The 19304-nt window shown below is 40.7% G+C and overlaps 1 protein-coding gene across 1 annotated transcript in view; it reads right to left on the reverse strand.

Annotated features, from left to right (window-relative positions):
• Positions 1-2730: 2730 nt before the first annotated feature.
• The window catches only part of Capza1 (capping actin protein of muscle Z-line subunit alpha 1), a 42015-nt gene continuing 25441 nt past the window's right edge, over positions 2731-19304 (reverse strand). Inside the window, exons 4-10 of the mRNA XM_052731066.1 lie at positions 19024-19087; positions 18074-18280; positions 12999-13078; positions 12243-12321; positions 8492-8563; positions 5166-5228; positions 2731-4855 (exon numbers count right to left, since the gene is read on the reverse strand). Of these exons, the coding sequence (XP_052587026.1) occupies positions 4715-4855; positions 5166-5228; positions 8492-8563; positions 12243-12321; positions 12999-13078; positions 18074-18280; positions 19024-19087 (706 nt within the window). The 3' untranslated portion in view covers positions 2731-4714. The remainder of the gene's footprint in view (positions 4856-5165; positions 5229-8491; positions 8564-12242; positions 12322-12998; positions 13079-18073; positions 18281-19023; positions 19088-19304) is intronic.

Raw genomic sequence — 19304 nt, forward strand, 5'->3', positions numbered from 1 at the left:
TGGCTAGTCTACCACATACTAAGGGAAAGGCCATACCAGGTACAGCTGGTCTTCATTATTTGAAGAGCCTATGTTTGCAAATATACCTACTCACTAACATTTATTTGTAACCCAAGTCCACACTCACAACACTTTTTTTTTTTTAAGGAAGTCCACAGAACAGCAGCAAAGTGGTTTCTATGTCCATGTCCCCAGCTGAGGCAGAACACTGTGACATTGCCTCCTTGCTTGAGCCCTCAGAAACAAGTGTTCTCACGATCAATTTAATGTCGTGGCTTTTGCCCTTTTGTGTCTTTTGGTGGTGATTTTACTGCTTAAAAATGGCTCCCATGGGTAGTGCTGAAATGTGGTGTAATATTCGTAAGCACAGAAAGCTTTATAGAGAAAGTTCTTGTTACATAGCTTCACTCATCCCAACTACTACAGGAGGATTGTTAAGAGTTAGATTGTCTCAAAAGAAACAAAACAGTTTCATCACTAATTCAACGTTCACAGTGACTTTATATGCAATAGAATGGCCCTGATTGGCGAAAGCTGTATATCTTTATGCATAATTCCTCCACCCCAACCCCAGGACTGGGGCGGGGCAGCAGTGATGCTCCGGTACCACCGGCCTCGGAATGCTTCTTGATACCTTTGATTTGAAGAAGTATACAACTGGTTTCAATCCTCAGAAGGGATATGCTCCTATATACACCATATGTTTAAAGGAGAATCGATCGCAGCAACTATAGCTCCATCCGGTTTTATCCTGTATTTACTAACCTTTTCTTCCTTTGCTTTTCACAGGTGGGCTGTCCAGAAACAAGACGCTGGTCATGGCCATCTGGGTGACTAGGTAGTTCAGGACAGAACTCTAAGCTAGGTCTGGGCTTGGCGGTAAAAACACTTAGAAGGCTGAGGCTGGAGATCCCAAGCTGAAGGCAGCCTGGGCTACACAGCAAGACCCTCTCTAAAACACAAAATGAGGCCCCATCTGTAAATTATAAGATGGCATTCAGATGTATAAATCTGTCTTAATTTGGAGAGGATGCGTCAAGTATCCCACGAATAAGTAAGTCTAGCACCAACAGTTCAGATTATAAAACAGACAAGGCGCTAGAATCGGGCAAGGAACAGAGGGACAACCAGAGGTCCAGATGACCGAGAAACAATGTTCAACAGTGTACCTAGAGTCCCAAATATGAGAGGTTTCACCGAAACCCTGTGTTCTGTCTAGGACAGCACAGGCTGATTTCTACAGCTTGATAAAATGAAGCAACTACTCTGTTGGGGAAGTCAGATTTTCTGAGGACCTGGCAAGGTGGCGACTTCTAGTTTATACAAGTAAACCAGAACTGTACAAGTATGGAGGTCAGAGGACAACTTTTGGGAGTTGGTTCTTTTCTTCAATCATGTGGGTCCTGGGAACAAACTCAGGCCACGAACTTGATGGCAAGGACTCTTACCACCTTGCCAACTCCCAATGACTGTTTTTAAAATCTTCCTGGAATAAGGAAATCAATGGCTAGAACTTGGGAAAGGCTGACAGAGGTAACAAGTTAGAGTCAAGAATATTTGAATGTTTACAAGAATGGAACACATTTAAATGCTCCCCCCTCCCACAAAAGGAAGGAATCTCAGTTGGTGCAGGAGGATAAAGCATAGGAACTCGCTGTTAATATGAACCAAGATAAAAACCTCTCCTATGGATTACCAGTAGCTAAGCCAGACATGGAGGAGAGAAAAACACTAAGGCAAGCCAATGTGAAATAGTACTCAGGTTTAAGCTGTGGGAATCCTTCCAGTTTTACCTCCTGCCTAGTGAGTGCAAACACTTAGGCCCTGTCTTTCATAACCGAGATTCTTTTTGACACTGGTGAAAATCCGCAACACAATCTTTGAGTCACTGGTAGCTTTTGGGTGGAGAGTGGTAAGATTTAAATTTTGTTTTTTAATAAAACTCCTAGCATTTATTTTTATTTGTGGTTTTTCTTTTCTTTCCTTTTTTCTGAGACAGGATTTCTCTGTGTAGTCCTGGCTGTCCTGGAACTCAATCTTAGACCAGCCTTGCTTTGAAATCCGCCTGTCTCTGCTTCCCAAATGCTGGGATCAAGTGTGCACCACCATGCCCGGGTTCCCTAGTGGTTATTTTTTAAAATATCTTTGTATGTGTTTGTGTGTACGCACATGTGTGCAATTGCCCAGAGGCCAGAAGAGGTGCTGGAGCCCCTAGAACTGGAGTTCCAGGTGGCTGTGTGCCGCCTGACATGAGTGCTGGAAACAGAACTGAGTCTTCTGGAAGAAGAGTAGTATTCACTCTTAAGAGCTGAGTCATCTCTCTAGCTCCCCTCCAACCCCCACCCCCACCTTTTTTTCTTGGAAATGGCCTCACTGTAGTTTAGACTGACCTGCAACTCACTATGTAGCCCTGTCTGGCTTCAAACTCACAGCAGGCCTCCTGCCTCCTGCCTCAGCCTCAGAGACCTTATTCACACCTAAAAAGGAGCTGTTCTTCACAAGTCTTTGCATGTTTACTGAGTCCACAGTAGTTGAAAGTAGGGCACAATTTCAGAAACCCTGAAGATTCAACAAATTAAATGGTTATAGCTGAATGTCTCACCTTGAGAACAAAGGCTGACAGAAGGACAGAAGGACAGAAAGGACAGACACAATTTTAGAATAAAACAGGTGTATTTCTATTGGACTACCTGACACAGAAGATAGTGTAGCATGGATGGATAGTATGAATGACAAATAATACAAATATATTTTATTTGAAATCAACAAAAATGCTTACACAGCTTTCATTTGCAAACAAACTCTTGCCTGACTGTATTACTAAGCAAAAAACAACGCTGAAGCAAACACCCTTCTGTTTTGACTCGTATTTGGGGACAGGTAGGAAGACACTACTTGGTTTTTTAAAAAACTGACCTTCCCCTAAGGCCTGGTCATAGAAATGTAAACAATGTAAATGAATCCACCATTACCAGTTGTCATAGGTCATATCACATTACCTGTGTGCTCTGAGATCACACACACATACCTGCCAACATACCTGGGAAGATAGCTATATCACAGTTACATATGAGTTCTAGGCAGGCAAGATGAGAGAGAAAGAGTAATTTGGAATGAGTTTTACATCTTGTTTAGAAGAGAGCACTAGCATTCTCTAAAATACCAGGTTATGATAGAAAGACACTGTCTAGGAGTTCTCCTTTTCACCTTGGTTATTCCAGCTTTGTGAGTGACGTAGCTGTTTGGTTTTTCTGCTTCTACAACAATCTTGCTGGAGAGCAGTAAAACACAGATACCTATTATTCCTTCAACACCCGTGTTTTTCAAGTTTTATACTCTACTACATCCACAGTATGTCGTCACCAGTTCTTGAATATGAAACAGAAATACAAATGAGCAAACTCTTCTAAAGATGCTGACATCTGTTGAGGCACTCCTGCAGGGCTGCACCGGCAGGAGAGTGGGCCGAGGAGAGACAGTAAAACACTCGGTGCAGCCGGACTTGGTCAGACTGGAAAGATCAAGACAGCTAGGATCTGATCCTGTGTTTTAGTTTTTCCACACATTTAAATATAATAGAACTTTGGGGGAAAAGTCTCCAAATGACAGTTCTCAAAACAAAGCTTCAGGGCTAGCTACATCAAAATTCCCTTGCCAAATAGTAAAGCACCTGTGACCTTTACAATAAGAATGAGTTCTATTGACAGACAAACAGAATTTAGGGCTAGGGTCTAGAGAGGAAGGATATGTAATAGGCATAAGTTCTATTCAGTGAGAGACAAAGTCCAGCATTAGGGCATAAACAATGCTCAGAAAGTTGTGGGCAGAGGGGGTGGATTCAGTTGGAGGCTGGCTCCTAATAGAACAGCAAAGGATCACCAGGTTGTTTGATCCTGTCATTCCAGCATTCCAGGTGACCAGACATCATCCATTTCCTTCCATTGAAGAAAACAGGCCCATGTGATTGACAACCCTGGTTTCCCCCAATGCTTTTTCTAAGCTGCACTTCCTGCAGACATTTATGGCCACAATGGAAATATATGGGAGGAGACGAGAGAATGGAAATAAATGTTCATGTGCAGGGGGATGTGGTTCAAGTCTTTGGATTTAAAAACAAGTTCCCAGAGAAGCTGCTGCCATGGGATTTTCAGGAAACTTCCTTTGCCTTCCAACATGGACCCAAAAAGCCTCAATCCAAATGTATGAAAACTACAGTTGTCAGATGCTATTAACGGTCAAAGCAGTCAGAGAAGGAGTGTGTCATCCACTTAGCTTCAGTTTGTAGCATGGCCTCTTTAGCAATTGGCGGATCGGTAAAAGCCACTGAAGTACAGGAGATGCTTTAAAGCATGGAGTAAAAAGTACTGAACAAACACTCGGTAAAAACCAGTCATAGGACATCATGGCTACAGGATTTTCTCAACAGTAAAATGACTTCAGGATAGACCTCTTTGACATTAAATGCAGCAGAATTAAAAAAAAGATTTACAAGTAGATATAGTGATAACAGAAAATTACAAGGCAGAGAACACACACACAAAAGAATCAAGACAGTGCTGTAGGTTCAACAGTATTCCATGAGGCTAAAAGATCTGTTAACTTTGTTAACTAGCAAAATATCACTCTTGTTTGTGTATAAATCACTTATTTATCATTGACCCCACCACGTTGAATCCTTCTCTTTCCTTGTACTGGAGACTCCTACAGTTGGCCCTTAAGCACTCTGCATCTCTTTGCCAATCTTGTAACTGAGTATCTTGTTCCAGTCGATTTTGGTGCGGGTAACTGGAAGCTGCCGGCGCAGGGCCTTGAATGTGGTGTCTGACATTGTTTGATAGTTTTCACTTATTGCTGTCTGCAACAGATAATTGATGATGAGTTGTTTGAATAGAAAGAGTTTGTGAACAGGAAGGTGATCAGACAAAGGACGTGCTAGACAGGACACAGGACAACAGATATGTTGAGTTCCTTTCCAATCTTAAAAGCAAATCAAACTCATTTGTGCTCCTGAGACATGGCTGCAGTCTCCTATTATGAACAGAATGTCAAACTGCAGGGTCTGTGGAGTCTCACACTTAGCAATGCCCAAACAGTGTATGCTCTTATGTTAAAGGACACAAAGGACTAAACAAAATCACAGAAAAATCACTTCCAAATTTTCTTACCTGATACTCATTTTCTGCACTCTCTATGATTTTAATAAACTCCTTGGCAGTTTGGACTTCATTCTAACGAAATGAAAGAGGAAAATAGTATTTTAGAAATGTGTAAGCACTGAAAGGACCCTGAAAAGCCCACCCCATGGACTGACACTTGCACAGTGGTCCTAGTTTATTCAGTGCTCATGTGTACACCGTCTCTTCTTAACCCCAAGACAACACTGTAAAGTGGATATGTTATTATCAACAAGGTCATTTGGCAGATGACAAAACAGAACTTTAAGTGACCTGACCAGAATTATACAGCTTCTGAATAATAAAGAAAGGATATAAGGACTGGTAGGATAGCTCAGCAGGTAAAGATGCTTGCCCTCAAATCAAGCCTGACACCTGAGTTCAATAACTGGAACTGTCACAGTGGCAGAAAAAAATCTGACTTCCACAGGTTGACCTCTACACAAATGGCATGTGTGCACCACTCTCAAATAAATTAAATAAATGTATCAATAATAAGAAAAAAAAGATGGGACCTAAATCTTGGACTTTGCTAGAAGAATCAATGTTCTCTCCATTCTACTATTAATTATTCCCCAAACATAACATCCAGTCTTGAAATTGTGTGTATGTCTGTTGCATGTGCAGTATTGGGGATTGAACCTGGAACCTTATGTATATTAGGCAAATGCTCTACTGCTAAGCTAGATCCTCAGCCTTCTCAGCCTTCTTTCCTTCTGTATTGTCTATCCCCCCTCACCCCCTCACCCCAACAGGTATGTAGCCCTGGCTGTCCTGGAACTCACTCTGTAGACCAGGCTGGCCTTGAACTCACAGAGATCCACCTCCCTTTGCCTCCCAAGTGCTGGGATTAAATGCATGTGCCACCAGCACTGGGATGTTTTGTCTTTTTTTGACACAAGGTCTCATGTATTGCAGCTTGGCACTGAACTTGCTATGTAGCCAAGGATGACCTTAATTCTTGATGTTCCTGCCTCTGTCTCTCAAATACTAGCATTACAAGTATTACCACCAGACTCAGTTTCTCAGTCCCCTTTTTAGATTGACTTTTTTTATTTATGTGTATATGTGTGTGTGCACATTTGCCCTCAGAGGCCAAATGAAAGGACCTCTGGAGTTGGAGTTACAGGTGGTTGCAAACCACTACTATGGATGCTGGGAACTAAACTTTGATCCTCTGTAAAAGCCATCTCTCCTGACCGCATTTCCCCTCACAAGTCCTTTAAAAACGGTTAAGACAGGATCTCATAGCAAACTGCTATGCAGCTGAGGCAGGCCGTGAACTTATTTTTTTCCGAAGATTTGTTTTATTTGTAATTATGTGCATGTGTGCATCTGTATGTGAGCTTATACATGTTTGAGTGCAGGTTCCTGCAGAATCCTGAAGAGGGTGTTGGGTCCCGTGGAGCTGGAATTACAGGGACCCTAACCATTGAACTACCTATCCAGCCCTGGCCTTGAACTTTTTAGTCTTCCTGCTTTAGCTTTTTGAGTAGCTAGGCTTACAGGTACAGATATGGCTACCATACCTGGCTTATCTCTTGAAATCTTCTTCTTTTGTTTGAGAAAGTCTCACATATCTTGAGTTGGCCTCAAATTCAAATTTTATTTTGAGAGATTCTAAGTTGCCAAGGCTGACCTTGAAGTTCTTCTATAGTTCAGGGTAGCCTGTTACAATGTTTTGAGACAAGGTATCCTATTGCCAAGGCACCAAGGCTAGCCTTGAACTCCTATATTCCTGATTCCACTTCCCAAATGCTGGGATTATGGAACTGTGCCACCACACCTAGTTTCATTATTTTTAATTAAATATTTAACATTCAATTTTCATTTTAAAAATTATTTTATCAGAGACAATATCTCACATTGTAGTCTACACTGGTATTGAACAATCTTTCTGCCTCAGTCTTTGAGTGTGAAGATTATAGGTATACCCTGCCATGCTGAGCAGTTTTATTTTTTAATAATGTAAACATTGATAAATATAACACATAAACAAAAGCTCTTTGGGAAATTACTTTTAAGAATAAAAGGAAGTAATGATACCATGAAAGGAAGAATTAAAGAACACCATCTGTCTCTCCTTTTAGGGTATTTAGAACACAATACTTTCTGCCTTAATACTAAATATGTTTCCTAATTTTCAGTGCTGAGAACTGAGCCCAAGCTTTTTTTTTTTTTTTTTTTGGTTTTTCGAGACAGGGTTTCTCTGTGTAGCTTTGCGCCTTTCCTGGAACTCTCTTTGGAGACCAGGCTGGCCTCGAACTCACAGAGATCCGCCTGGCTCTGCCTCCCGAGTGCTGGGATTAAAGGTGAGCACCACCACCGCCCGGCTATGTTTCCTAATTATATGAATATAGTCTTATAGGATTCATGACAAACTCTTCATTCACCTAACATTTACCAATTGGAGGCATTTCTGTCCTGGAGCAAATCTTACAATTAAGAAAGAGAAAGAGTTGCCTCTCAGTAGAGGTGCACACCTTTAATCCCAGCATTCAGGAGGCATGAACAGGTGGACCTCTGTTAAGTTTGAGGCCAGCCTGGTCTACAGAGCTAGTTCCAGGAAAGCCAGGGCCACACAGAGAAACCCTACTTTGAAAAAAAGAAGAGCGCCGGGCGGTGGTGGCGCACGCCTTTAATCCCAGCACTCGGGAGGCAGAGCCAGGCGGATCTCTGTGAGTTCGAGGCCAGCCTGGGCTACCAAGTGAGTTCCAGGAAAAGGCGCAAAGCTACACAGAGAAACCCTGTCTCGAAAAAACCAAAAAAAAAAGAAGAAAGAGAAGAAAACATGTGTCTCAAAGCTGGGCATAGTGGTACATACCGGAAATTCCAGAATTTAGGAGGTGGAGGCAGGAAGATTAGGAACGCAAGGTCAGCCTTGGCTACATAAGATCCATAAGGCCCTGGGTTCCATTCCTAGAACTGCACAAATGGGCATAGTGGTATATGCCTATAATCTGAGCAAAGGAGAGGTCGAGGCAGGAAGACTAGGAGCTAAGGTCATCAATGGCTACAAAGCAAGTTCAGAGACAAACTAGGATATACAAGAACCTGTCTCAAACAACACCCCCCCACCCCCCACCCCCCACCCCCCCCCCCCCCCCCCCCCCCGCCAAAAAAAAACCAAAACCCAAAGAAAACGAAGTTCTTTTAAGACATGACAACTATCTCTAGTGAAAGACTTTAACCAAAACAGACCCTTTGTAATAAGAGGCACTGAAGGAAATTGTTAAAATCTGACAGTTGTCTGTCAGGGGCAAAGCTAATTTTCTAAAAAAGACAAGCAAGGCTGATATCCCACACTGCATACTCACAGAAACAGTTACTGAATCCTGCACATCTTTATGACTGACCAACTGAACATTGCCATCTTCGTAATAATGAACCTGTGAGAGATAATATTTGAGAAGGGTTACGCATAATTCATGCAGAAATGTACTGCTGAGGGAACGGTCCATGTTTGAAGCCATTTTTACCAACTCTGAACAAACAATATCATCAATGACAATTCACAATGGTATGAAAATTCACATAACAAATTGAAGAAATCTCTCTTTTGAAGAGAAAAATGGATTACTAAGTTTAACAGACATGCTTGCTCTATTATAGGCACTGGGCTACACATTATGATACAAACACAACTAACATTCTACAGTGAATTCGAGGTCAGCATGGGCTACAGAGTGAAATTCTACCTCCCAAAAATAAAACCCCAAACCCCAAAACAACAACAACAAAAAATATGTAACTAGTTTGAACATCTATCACAGTTTTTATTTTTAATTTCCTTTTGACAAAGTCTCACTCTCTTGAATAGATAGAATTATAGGCCTGGGCCATGATGATCTGTTATGCTTCTTAAGAACTACAATATGGAACTGGGCGGTGGTGGCGCATGCCTTTAGTCCCAGCACTCGGGAGGCAGAGGCAGGCAGATCTCTGTGAATTCGAGGCCAGTCTGGGCAACAGAGTGAGTTCCAGGAAAGGCGCAAAGTTACACAGAGAAACAGTTTCAAAAAACCAAAAAGAAATTCAACTTAAATTCTACTTGTTCTAAAACAAAAACATCTCCACAATCCAGTTACTAATGAAAGAAAACCAAAACACAACCAAGTCATGTTGACTAATATAAACTTCAATGTGCCTGCTATTAATTTAAGTCTTCAGAAATTGTTACTTCTCAGAATTACTTTTGCCTACAGAATAACAAATTGGCTAATGAAAAATATAAAGAGTGAGAGTATCTAGATAAGTTTTCCAAATAATGTTCAATATATATGACTTTTATTTTAAATCAAATCATTTTTTTGAGTGTATATGTGTTCATGTGTGGAGGTCAAAAGACAGCTTGCAGGAGTCGGTTCTCCTTTCTACCATCTGGGAACTGGGTATTACACTCAGGCCATCAGACTTGAGAGCAGATACATTTATCTGCTGACTATCTTGTTAGTTCTTATTCTGACTATTAAAAAGGTAAGTAAATGGTAGGCCCAGCTCCTAGAACTTGGGAGGACAAGACAGGAGATTGGGTGTATGCAACACTCTGTCTCAAAATTAGAAAAACAAGTAATGTGGTGGTACAGGCCTGTTATCTCAGCATTTGGAAGTGGAAGTAGGAGGATCAGGTATTCAAGGCTCTAGGTCAGAAGAGGAATACAAGAGACCCTGTCTTAAAACCAAAACCACTCCAAACTCAGGGCTGGGAATTTTGCTTAGTGGTAGAGAGAGCTTTTTTAGCACCCTGGGCTTCATCACAAGCATACAAATAAGCCCTGCTTAGGCTAATGCCTACAGCCCAAGAGGATGAGGCAAGAGGATCAATTCAAAGTTATCTTAAACTATATAAGCGCAAGTTCAAGCCAGCCTGGGTGCTACTTGAGACCCTGTCTCAAAAAGACAATAAACAAAAAGGCAAATATAAACAAAGAGGTGTTAGGCCCTGATAGAAACTTTCATCAGGAATTGTCACCCTGTGTATGTTCTAACTATAGGTTTGCACTGGAAAAGATAAGCACAAATAACTATTTCTGTCTGAAAAAATTATATTTACATGAACGTATAGCAATTTACCTGATTAAAGACAGTTATAAGAAGTCTACGCCGGTGGTGGTGGCACACAACGGGCGGTGGTGGCACACGCCTTTAATCCCAGCACTCGGGAGGCAGAGCCAGGTGGATCTCTGTGAGTTCGAGGCCAGCCTGGTCAACAGAGTGAGTTCCAGGAAAGGCGCAAAGCTACACAGAGAAACCCTGTCTCAAACAAACAAACAAACAAAAGAAGTCTAGAGTGTTAGGCCACATTATGGATTTAATTGTCAAAACCAGAAAGATAGTTTTGTTATTTTCGGTTGGGCTCTCCATGAAGGAGACCCCAGGAAAAAGATGTGAGGGAAGTAGCTTATTTGTGAGGTATCTTACTTAGGAAGCACTAGCAAGGGACTAGTGAAACTAAAGGAAAGAAGTTTGCAAGTACACTGCTGAGCTAGTTACAGCTGTGGGCACCAACCTCTGGGAGACAAAACAGAACATGCCCAGTATTGTTCTACCTCGAGGGTACAGGCTACTGTTTATCTATTAGCTCGTTCACTGAAGGTGTTCTCAGATCAAAGACTCATCATTTCTATCCTGTCTGCCTAAGCGGGAGTACGTTCCTGAGGCCAGGATGGTAAAGAAGTAGATAATAACATACATGAAGTAAAGATGAATGCAGACAGCATCTGCATGTATGTAGTAGGCTTTATTTTTATTTTTTATTTTTTGGGTTTTTTTTCGAGACAGGGTTTCTCTGTGTAGTTTTGCGCCTTTCCTGGAACTCACTCTGTAGACCAGGCTGGCCTCGAACTCACAGAGATCCGCCTGGCTCTGCCTCCCAAGTGCTGAGAAAGGCATGCACCACTACCGCCCGGCTTGTAGTAGGCTTTAATCTGCTCCTGTTTTGGTGCTGGGGACCAACCCTGCACTTGTGTATGTTAGGTTAGCCCTCTACCACTAGGCTATGTCCCTGTCCCCCACGTATGCTTTTGATTAAATCATACTTTGAAAATGCAACTCTTACTTTTTATTAAAGGCAACACAATACAATATAGGTATGATTAGATACTGGTCATTTAATTTATCAGAACTATTTAATCTGACCTCAGTTAGCTAGACTGAAAATAAAGCACCTGAATTAGTGTCAAACCTCTTCCAAGATACCAGGATAAGCCAGGCAGATAGCAAACGGGCTAACAGCTACCATTCAGCTTCCTCTGTCCTGACATCAGCATTAAAAATCTCTTCTACTTGACTACTGATATTCTATGAGATGATAAAATCTGGATGTTCTTTAGAATCCCTCTGCTTTAGTTTAAATTTAATTTTATTTAAGGCCAGCCTGGTCTACAGAGCAAATCCAGGACAGCCAGGGCTACACTCAGAAACCATCTCAAAAACAAAACAAAACCAAAAATCTACTTTTCTGTCAAAAAAACAAACAAAACAAAACACTTTTCTGTCAAAAAACCACATACACACAAAACAAACAAACAAAAACCCCTCAACAACAATAAATCTCTTCTTTTTAATTGGGGGAAAAAAAAAGGCATGGTCTCTTTACATAGCCCTGGATATCCTAGAACTCACTATGTAGACCAGGCTGGTCTCAAACTCACTTACCCCGCTCCCCCCAGGGATTAAAAGTTTGTGCCACCGTGCCTGGTTCTCAACTCCTATCTTCTTAATACTCGCTTGCTTTATTCTTTCCTCAAACCAGTTTGATTATTGCTAAATATCTCGTTGTCCTTGAAAGAAAAAGTAACTAGGAGTATGTGCTCTATAATCATTCTTCATCAACCCAGAACAGCTCTCTTCTCAGGTAACTCCGGGAAAGGAGGCTTCTGCTTCCATTCACTGCTACTGCCCTCCTTTTTGCATCAATGTATACTTAAGTCCCCTTCTCCCTCCTCTCTGTGTGGCACTGGGCCTTGCTTCACGGTATGGAAGTGCTCTGTTGGTCTTTATTTCTAGAACGAAGAGCAAATGCTACCTGTATTTTAGCCATCATCTATAAACACACTGTGCTCTTACCTGAATCTTGAGCACTCCAACCACCTGGGCCGTTGGTGGTGTGATTGTGAACTTCCACTCTGATCTCCAACGACCATTCCTATTAAAACACACACATGCATATGATGCTGCAGAATTAGCAGCAGGCACAAGAAAGAGGTGATCTGTCATAGAAGTGTGCAATGGTGGTGGTTGGGAGCCATTTTCAATGTAATAAACTCAAGATTGTCAATATATAAGTTTGGATCCAAGAGGCTGATCACAAATAAGCCATTCCTAAGGGATTTGAACTTCATTTTTCCTTTGTTCCCTCTGAGGCAAAAACACCTGTTCTAATCACAGAAGGTTCTTCTCAAGTCAGGAGAGGCTGCTTAGGAGCACTAAGTTGTATAATCAGTCCCAGGTATGGACAACCTCAACCCAAGGAAAACCAAAGACTTTCAACTGAATACTTTGTAAATCACATATTCTCACTTGGTATAACAAATAGTATTTTTCAAAAAAATATAATTATAAAAGTCTTAGAAATGCAGCCAGGACTGTTACACAGAGAAACCCTGTCTCAGGGAGGCGGGACACACACACATACAAGAAAAGAAAAAAGGCTTAGAAACAGAAGGAATCTAAACAAGGTCTAAGTCTTTCATTTTATAGATGGAGAACTAAAGTCTCTAAATCAAATAATCCATCTCAAGACAGTTTGAAAACAAACCCTCAGTCACTGATTTCTTTCTAATATAAATTAGATACAAATAGAAGAGAACATCTATGTCTTACCAGAAGTTTTTGGGCTGAAACTGGTGGCTTTCAATACATGCAATAATGGTCTGTTGCCCATCTATAGTTTTAGCGTAAACCTATTGTTGGGGAAAAAACAGTTAAACATGAAAAACATATTTACTCTATAATAAGTTGTACAAAAGCAGTATGCTAAATTGAAATCCTTGAAGGTGGCAAAGAGTCAGAACATGCTTATAGCACAGGCCTTCCTGGGATGTGAACACAAATCAGATGGGTTACATTCCAGCAGAAACAGTGCTACAGTAAACGCTAGGAGGCTGCTACTTCTGGCTTATCTTACTGTAAATGAGATACCCTTTAGGCTGGACCTCACAAAATAATGTGCATTTCTGAAAGGCAGAGAATGAGGCTAAAGACAAGTCAAGAATGAGTTCAGCCAGGAAACCAAGGACGTGCTAACTGGCAATTGGTCCTGCCAGGTTAGTGGAGTTGTGTGAGATGTACTAGTGGGAGACAAAACAGAAAAAAATAGATTAACTAGCAGGTAAAAAGTTTAGACTGTTTTCTTCATACAAGAGACAACAAAACAAGACCAGAACCAATATTTTGGGAGTAATATCAATACTGATACAGATGATAAAATGGAAAAAAAGCTTGAGATCAGTTAGGAGGCCACAAATTAACCTAGACAATAGTCTAGGGCGTTGTGAATGAGAACGGAAAGGAGGAGTATTACCCAGAATGCAAAAGTACAGTCAGAGGTTGCACTGGCTAGTTTTATGTCAACTTGACACATGCTAAAGTCATCTGTGAGGAGAGAACCTCAATAAAGAAAATGTCTCCATAAGATCCGGCTGCTGTAGGAGGTCTTTCTGTATGCTGTGAATATATGTGGCTCCCATTGGATAATAAATAAAGCTGTTTTGGCCTATGGCAAGAAAGCTTACAGCCAGGTGGGAAATCCAAGCAGAGACACAGAGAAGAAGGGTGGAGTGGAGAGAGATGCCAGCCCACAGCCCAAGGAACAACAACATGCCAGCAGACCCGTTAACGCCACGACCATGTGTCAATACATATATAAATGGGTTAATTTAAGATGAAAGAGCTAGCCAGCAAGAAGCCTGAGCCATAGGCCATATGTTTGTAATTAATATACGCCTCTGAGTGATTATTTTATAAGCTGCTGTGTGAGCTCAGGTGGGAGAGATTTGTCCAGCCGTGGGGCTAGGTAGGACTGAGAAACTTTCCACTACACCCAGCTGCAGGCAGGCCTGTAGGGCATTTTCTTAATTAGTGATTGATGGGGAGTGCCCTACTCATTGTGGGTGGTGCCATCCCTGGGCTGGTGGTCTTGGGTTTTATAAGAAAACAGGCTGAGCAAGCCATGGGGAGCAAGCCAACAAGTAGCACCCCTCCATGGCCTCTGCATCAGCTCCTGCCTCCAGATTCCTGCCCTGCAGGAGTCCCTACCCTGACTTCCTTCAATGACAGACTATGATGTAGAAGCACAAGCCAAACATAACCTTTCCTACTAAACTGCTTTTAGTCACGGTGTTTCATCATAGCAGTGGTAACCCTGACTAAAACAGAAGTCTAGCTGTATGTTGTAATCAAAGGGCAAAGTGAAAAAGAAGTCTAAGTATTTCTAAACCTGAATGATGTGGACCAATGTGCTGCCATCAGCAGATTGGGAAACCCAGAAGAGAGGTCTAACTAGCATTTAGAAATATCAACTCTTGGAGTGGAAGTGGTGGGGATGTGAATGGAAATGCAATCACCAAAGAAAGCAAGAAAACAATCAGTACTTTAGAGTCTGATTTATGCATTTGTAAGTGTATTTTCCTATTTGTTTGAGACAGGGTCTCACTCTGTAGCCCAGTTTGCCAGTCTTCCTGCCTCAGCACTCCAAGTGCTGAGGTTCTAGGTGTGAGTCCTACACTCAAGATGTTGTCTATATTAACTGCACTATAAACTCTTTGCCGTTTTTGTTGTCTTGGTTTTATTGTGAAACAGTGCCTCGTAGTCTGTTACTCATGCTGGCCTGGAACTCAGTATGTAGCCCAAGATGGGCCTCAGACCTACTCAATCTTCTTTTATCAAGCTCCCAACTACTGGAATTACAGGCATGAGCCCCGATACCTGGTTAGACTATAAACCTCCAGGACAGAGAAATATAACTTTGGAGAGTGCCTAAATGCAAAATATGGGGAAAAAGAAAGCAACAGCTGTAGAGTAACTGCAATTGATGGCTGTTGGCAAAGCAACTTAGCAACAAATCATTTCTAGAAGCAGGTAGTTGGGCTCAGTGTGAAATGCCATATAGAAAAGAAGGAATGAGTTGGCTGGCTCAGTATGCTCAGAAAGCAGTTTGTATAAAATGGCAAAGACAGTGCAAAGTCAAAGGTTCAGTCCTGTACTGCTAATGAGTAAATACACAAACAGGGAAAAAACGCCCTTGGTTACCTGGTGGAACAGAGTGCAAGCCTGGGGGAAGGAGAAAGCAGAGAGGAGGAAGAAACAGGAGGTACAAAGAGGAAGTTAAAAAAACAAGCAATTTACAGGAATGACTGTGGTTGAGATAGCTTTACCTCCCTTTAAAGAGTTAAGACTTTCTAACTTCAGGCATGGTGGCACATGCTTGTAATCCCACCACGTGGGAAGTAGAGACAGACAGATGGAAGAAAGATTACATGAAACTGTCTCAAAAACAAAACCAAGACCATATACCTAGGTAATGGAGGACTACACCAGAAGAAAAAAACAAAGTACATACAGCCATCCTGAAGACATAGGATAGTATAAAATCAAGAATAAGAATCTTTTTGCCTCTGAGTCAAGTATAATAGAGGGAAGAATAAGACTTCTGAGTATGGAGAAACAAGAAATAAAATTTCAGTCAGTCTTAATGCTAATTAGATGTAGTAGTTAGATGCTCATCTGACAATAGAAAATGTCTGGAACACACTGTACAGAAAACGTGACAGGGTAAGATGAAATTAGGGGCGTCTAAGGATGCTAAGGATGCAGGTTACTAGGATACTGCAGGCAGCACCAGGACAATTCTATCATCTTCTGTTGCTCATATAATAACTCAAAGAAATGAAAAAAAAAAAAAAAAAAGGTCTCAGTAGAGTTCTTTGGCATTAAGCTCTCCAGATTAAAAAGTAAATAGTCAGGCAGGGTGGTACAGGCCTTTAATCCCAGTACTTTGGAGACAGATGCAGGTAAGATCTCTGAATTTGAGGTCAGTGTGGCCTACATAGTAAGTTCTAGTCCAGCCAAGGCTACATAGTGAGACCCTGTCTCAAAAACAAACAAGTAAAAAAGTGGATAAACTTTGAATGGAAATAAATGGCAAACTGCAATTGCAAGTATCTTTAAATAGCTGATTTCTAAGAGAGAATATATTCTTTACCTGAAAAATGTTTGAAAAAGAAATCTGTAGGTAGCTACAATGATGTGTTTCCTCTATTATTTAGAAAAGACCAAATATGTAAGAATAATGGCATCTTCCAATCATGTATAGCTCACATTGTACCAGACACTGTCCTAAGATCTTCCATTAACATACTGAATCCTCACAACAACATTATGTCTTATTACACAAATGAGGAAACTGAGGCACAGAGATGTTAGGTAATTTATACCTAAGGTCACAACTAGCTAAGTAACTAGTCAGGCTTCAAAGTGCTCTTATATTTCTAATATACTAATTATATTTCTATTAAATTCATTGTTTTGTTTTTTCCTGGAACTCGCTCTGTAGCCCAGGCTGGCCTTGAATTCACAGAGATCCGCCTGCTTCTGCCTCCTGAGTGCTGGAATTTAAGGCTTGTACCACTACACTACTGCCGGGCAAACTCAACATGTTTAAAAGTCTAACTAGTAACTACATACTGTATATTTGAAGACTGCTGAGAGTAGATTGTGTTTACACACACACACACACACACACACGGCCAGGTGTGGTGGTTCAAGCTTGTAATAACAGCACATAGGAATCTGAGGCAGGAGGATCACCTCAAGTTCAAGGCCAGATTAGGCTACAGAGTGAGGCCCTATTTAAAACAAAAACAAAAACAAGGGGAAAAGTATGAAAGCTAATATATTCCCAGTTCCTACACTCAACTTAGTCGTACCACAATGTATATATTTCAAAACATCATGTTTTACATGCTATAAACATTTACAACTTTATCTGTCATCTAAAAAGTTAAAACGCAGGCAGGCCTGGGGCAAGCCTGGATTCCCAGCTTGGGCATCTGAGACAGAAAAGACTAAAGATTCGATGTCAGCTGGGACTATAGAATGAGTTTTAAGGATAGCCTGGGCAACTTAGTGAGACCCCGTCTCAAAACAAAAACTATAATGAGGACTGGGGATACAGTAAGTGGCAGAATGCTTGCCTAGCATGTGCCAGTCCCTAGGTTCAGTCTACTAAAAAAAAAAAAAAAAGGTTAGAACATAAAGCTAAGCATGATGTAAGTAACTATAAATCTCACACACTTCTTACTCTCAGCAGATCTCAGTCCTGCTCTCTGTATAGTGAGTTGAACTCTTGATGCCTTTGCTTCTACTTTCCAAATGTTGTGGGATTACATGTATACACCATCAAACCTGGATTTAAAAACTTTTGGATGAGTATAGGTGATTTCTTGTGAGTAAATAAAAGAAATATAAAATATGGATATTTTAAATTATTATGTACTGAGATTTTTTTTTTTTTTAAATTTTTCTACGGCTGGAGAAATGGCTCAGTAATTAAGAGCTTGTACTACTTTAGTAGAGGACCTGAGTTCAGTCTCCAGTATCCATATAAGATGGCTCACAAACAATTGTAACTGCATCTTCAGGGGGTCAACTACCTCTGGCTTCCAAGGGCACCTGTACTCACGTGCAACCCCTGCCCTCATTTATACATAATTAAAAATAATAAAAGTAAATCTAAAAAAGAATTTTTCATATACGTATATTCCTTTAGAAATGATTTAGGGAAGTCACCATAACCAAGAGAAAAGAAGTAAGGTCTGGTGGCCAAAGCTTCAAAAGGATAAGGTAAATGTAAGAAAAATGAGTCCCAACAGTTCGGGAGGAACAGGTAGATACTTAACAGTACAGAAGCCGTTGGAATAATGATCTTTCACATAGGCCCTTAAAGCACTGTCACAGGATTCTCTCCAAGACTTCAAGCCTCCATCCACATCTTCTGGCTGGGGGTCACTTGCTTCTTTCCGTAAATGATCAAACTTAAAGGAAATTTTGTTTCTTGGATCTAAAAATCTGCTGTTACCGAGGTCACCGTGCTCTGTAATTAAGACCTTCCAGAGAAGAATTACAAATATGAGTAACTCTATAAAAAAAAAGACAATTCTTGTCATGTTTTGCAAACAGGAATAATAATAAATATCCTAGGACAGTTAACTTTTCATTTCTTTTCTTTTCCATATTGACTTTTAAACCAAGTATCATCTTTATTCTCACAAAAATACTACATTTATGGACAAACTTTTCTCCTCCCTTAATTTTTTGATTTCTATCTAATGTATTATCCATGTGTGCATTTATTCCTAGCTATAATACCAACTTTCATGTACTCATTTTCACTATATGAAACTTTTCAGGGCCACTGTATTATTGTGAGCACTTAAGTAATCCAGCTACATAGTTCAAAAATGTACTAAATGAAATCTTTTTCTCACCTCTATCTCCTAACTAGTAAATTCCTTGAGTAACTGAAACTAGTCCAAATTTAATGTCTCCTGGTATTTTTGTTAGATTCTTCCTTTGTACCTCTCTGGAACCCAGGGGTTGCAAATGCACAGCTTATGACTGAGCTCCATATCAAGTCAATGACATTCTTTTTTTTTTCTATTAAAAAACCCACCTAATAGTACCAGAAAGAGGAAGAATTTCCTAATATATAGACTATTTTAAAACACAAGACATAAATATATTTGGCACCCAATTTACTATCTGCTGATGGCGTCTACATCTCTACCATCTGCTAAGCACAGACTATCTAATTATCTAACAGACTAACTATCTAACTAGCAGTTATTACCTGGTCATCATAGCCTTCTATCTTCACAGGTGTGAACTGATCCATGTTATACTGGGCAAATGCACTATTTAAAAAAAAAAGAATTGAAAAAGTAAATAATATCTCCATTTTGCCAGCTACTTAATCCAAAAACTTTGGAATCATCCTTAGCTTTTCTTTCTCTGACACTTCACATCCAACCCACCAGTTCTATGGTAAGTAATGGAAACCTGACTCCCCATGCCCACTGCGTCTACTCTAAATGACCTCTCTCAACTGTTGTTGTCATTCAGCCTTTGCCC

This window comes from Peromyscus californicus, unplaced genomic scaffold (assembly GCF_007827085.1).
Source record: "Peromyscus californicus insignis strain IS unplaced genomic scaffold, ASM782708v3 Scaffold_9__1_contigs__length_137607984, whole genome shotgun sequence".
NCBI classification, from domain to species: Eukaryota; Metazoa; Chordata; class Mammalia; order Rodentia; family Cricetidae; genus Peromyscus; species Peromyscus californicus.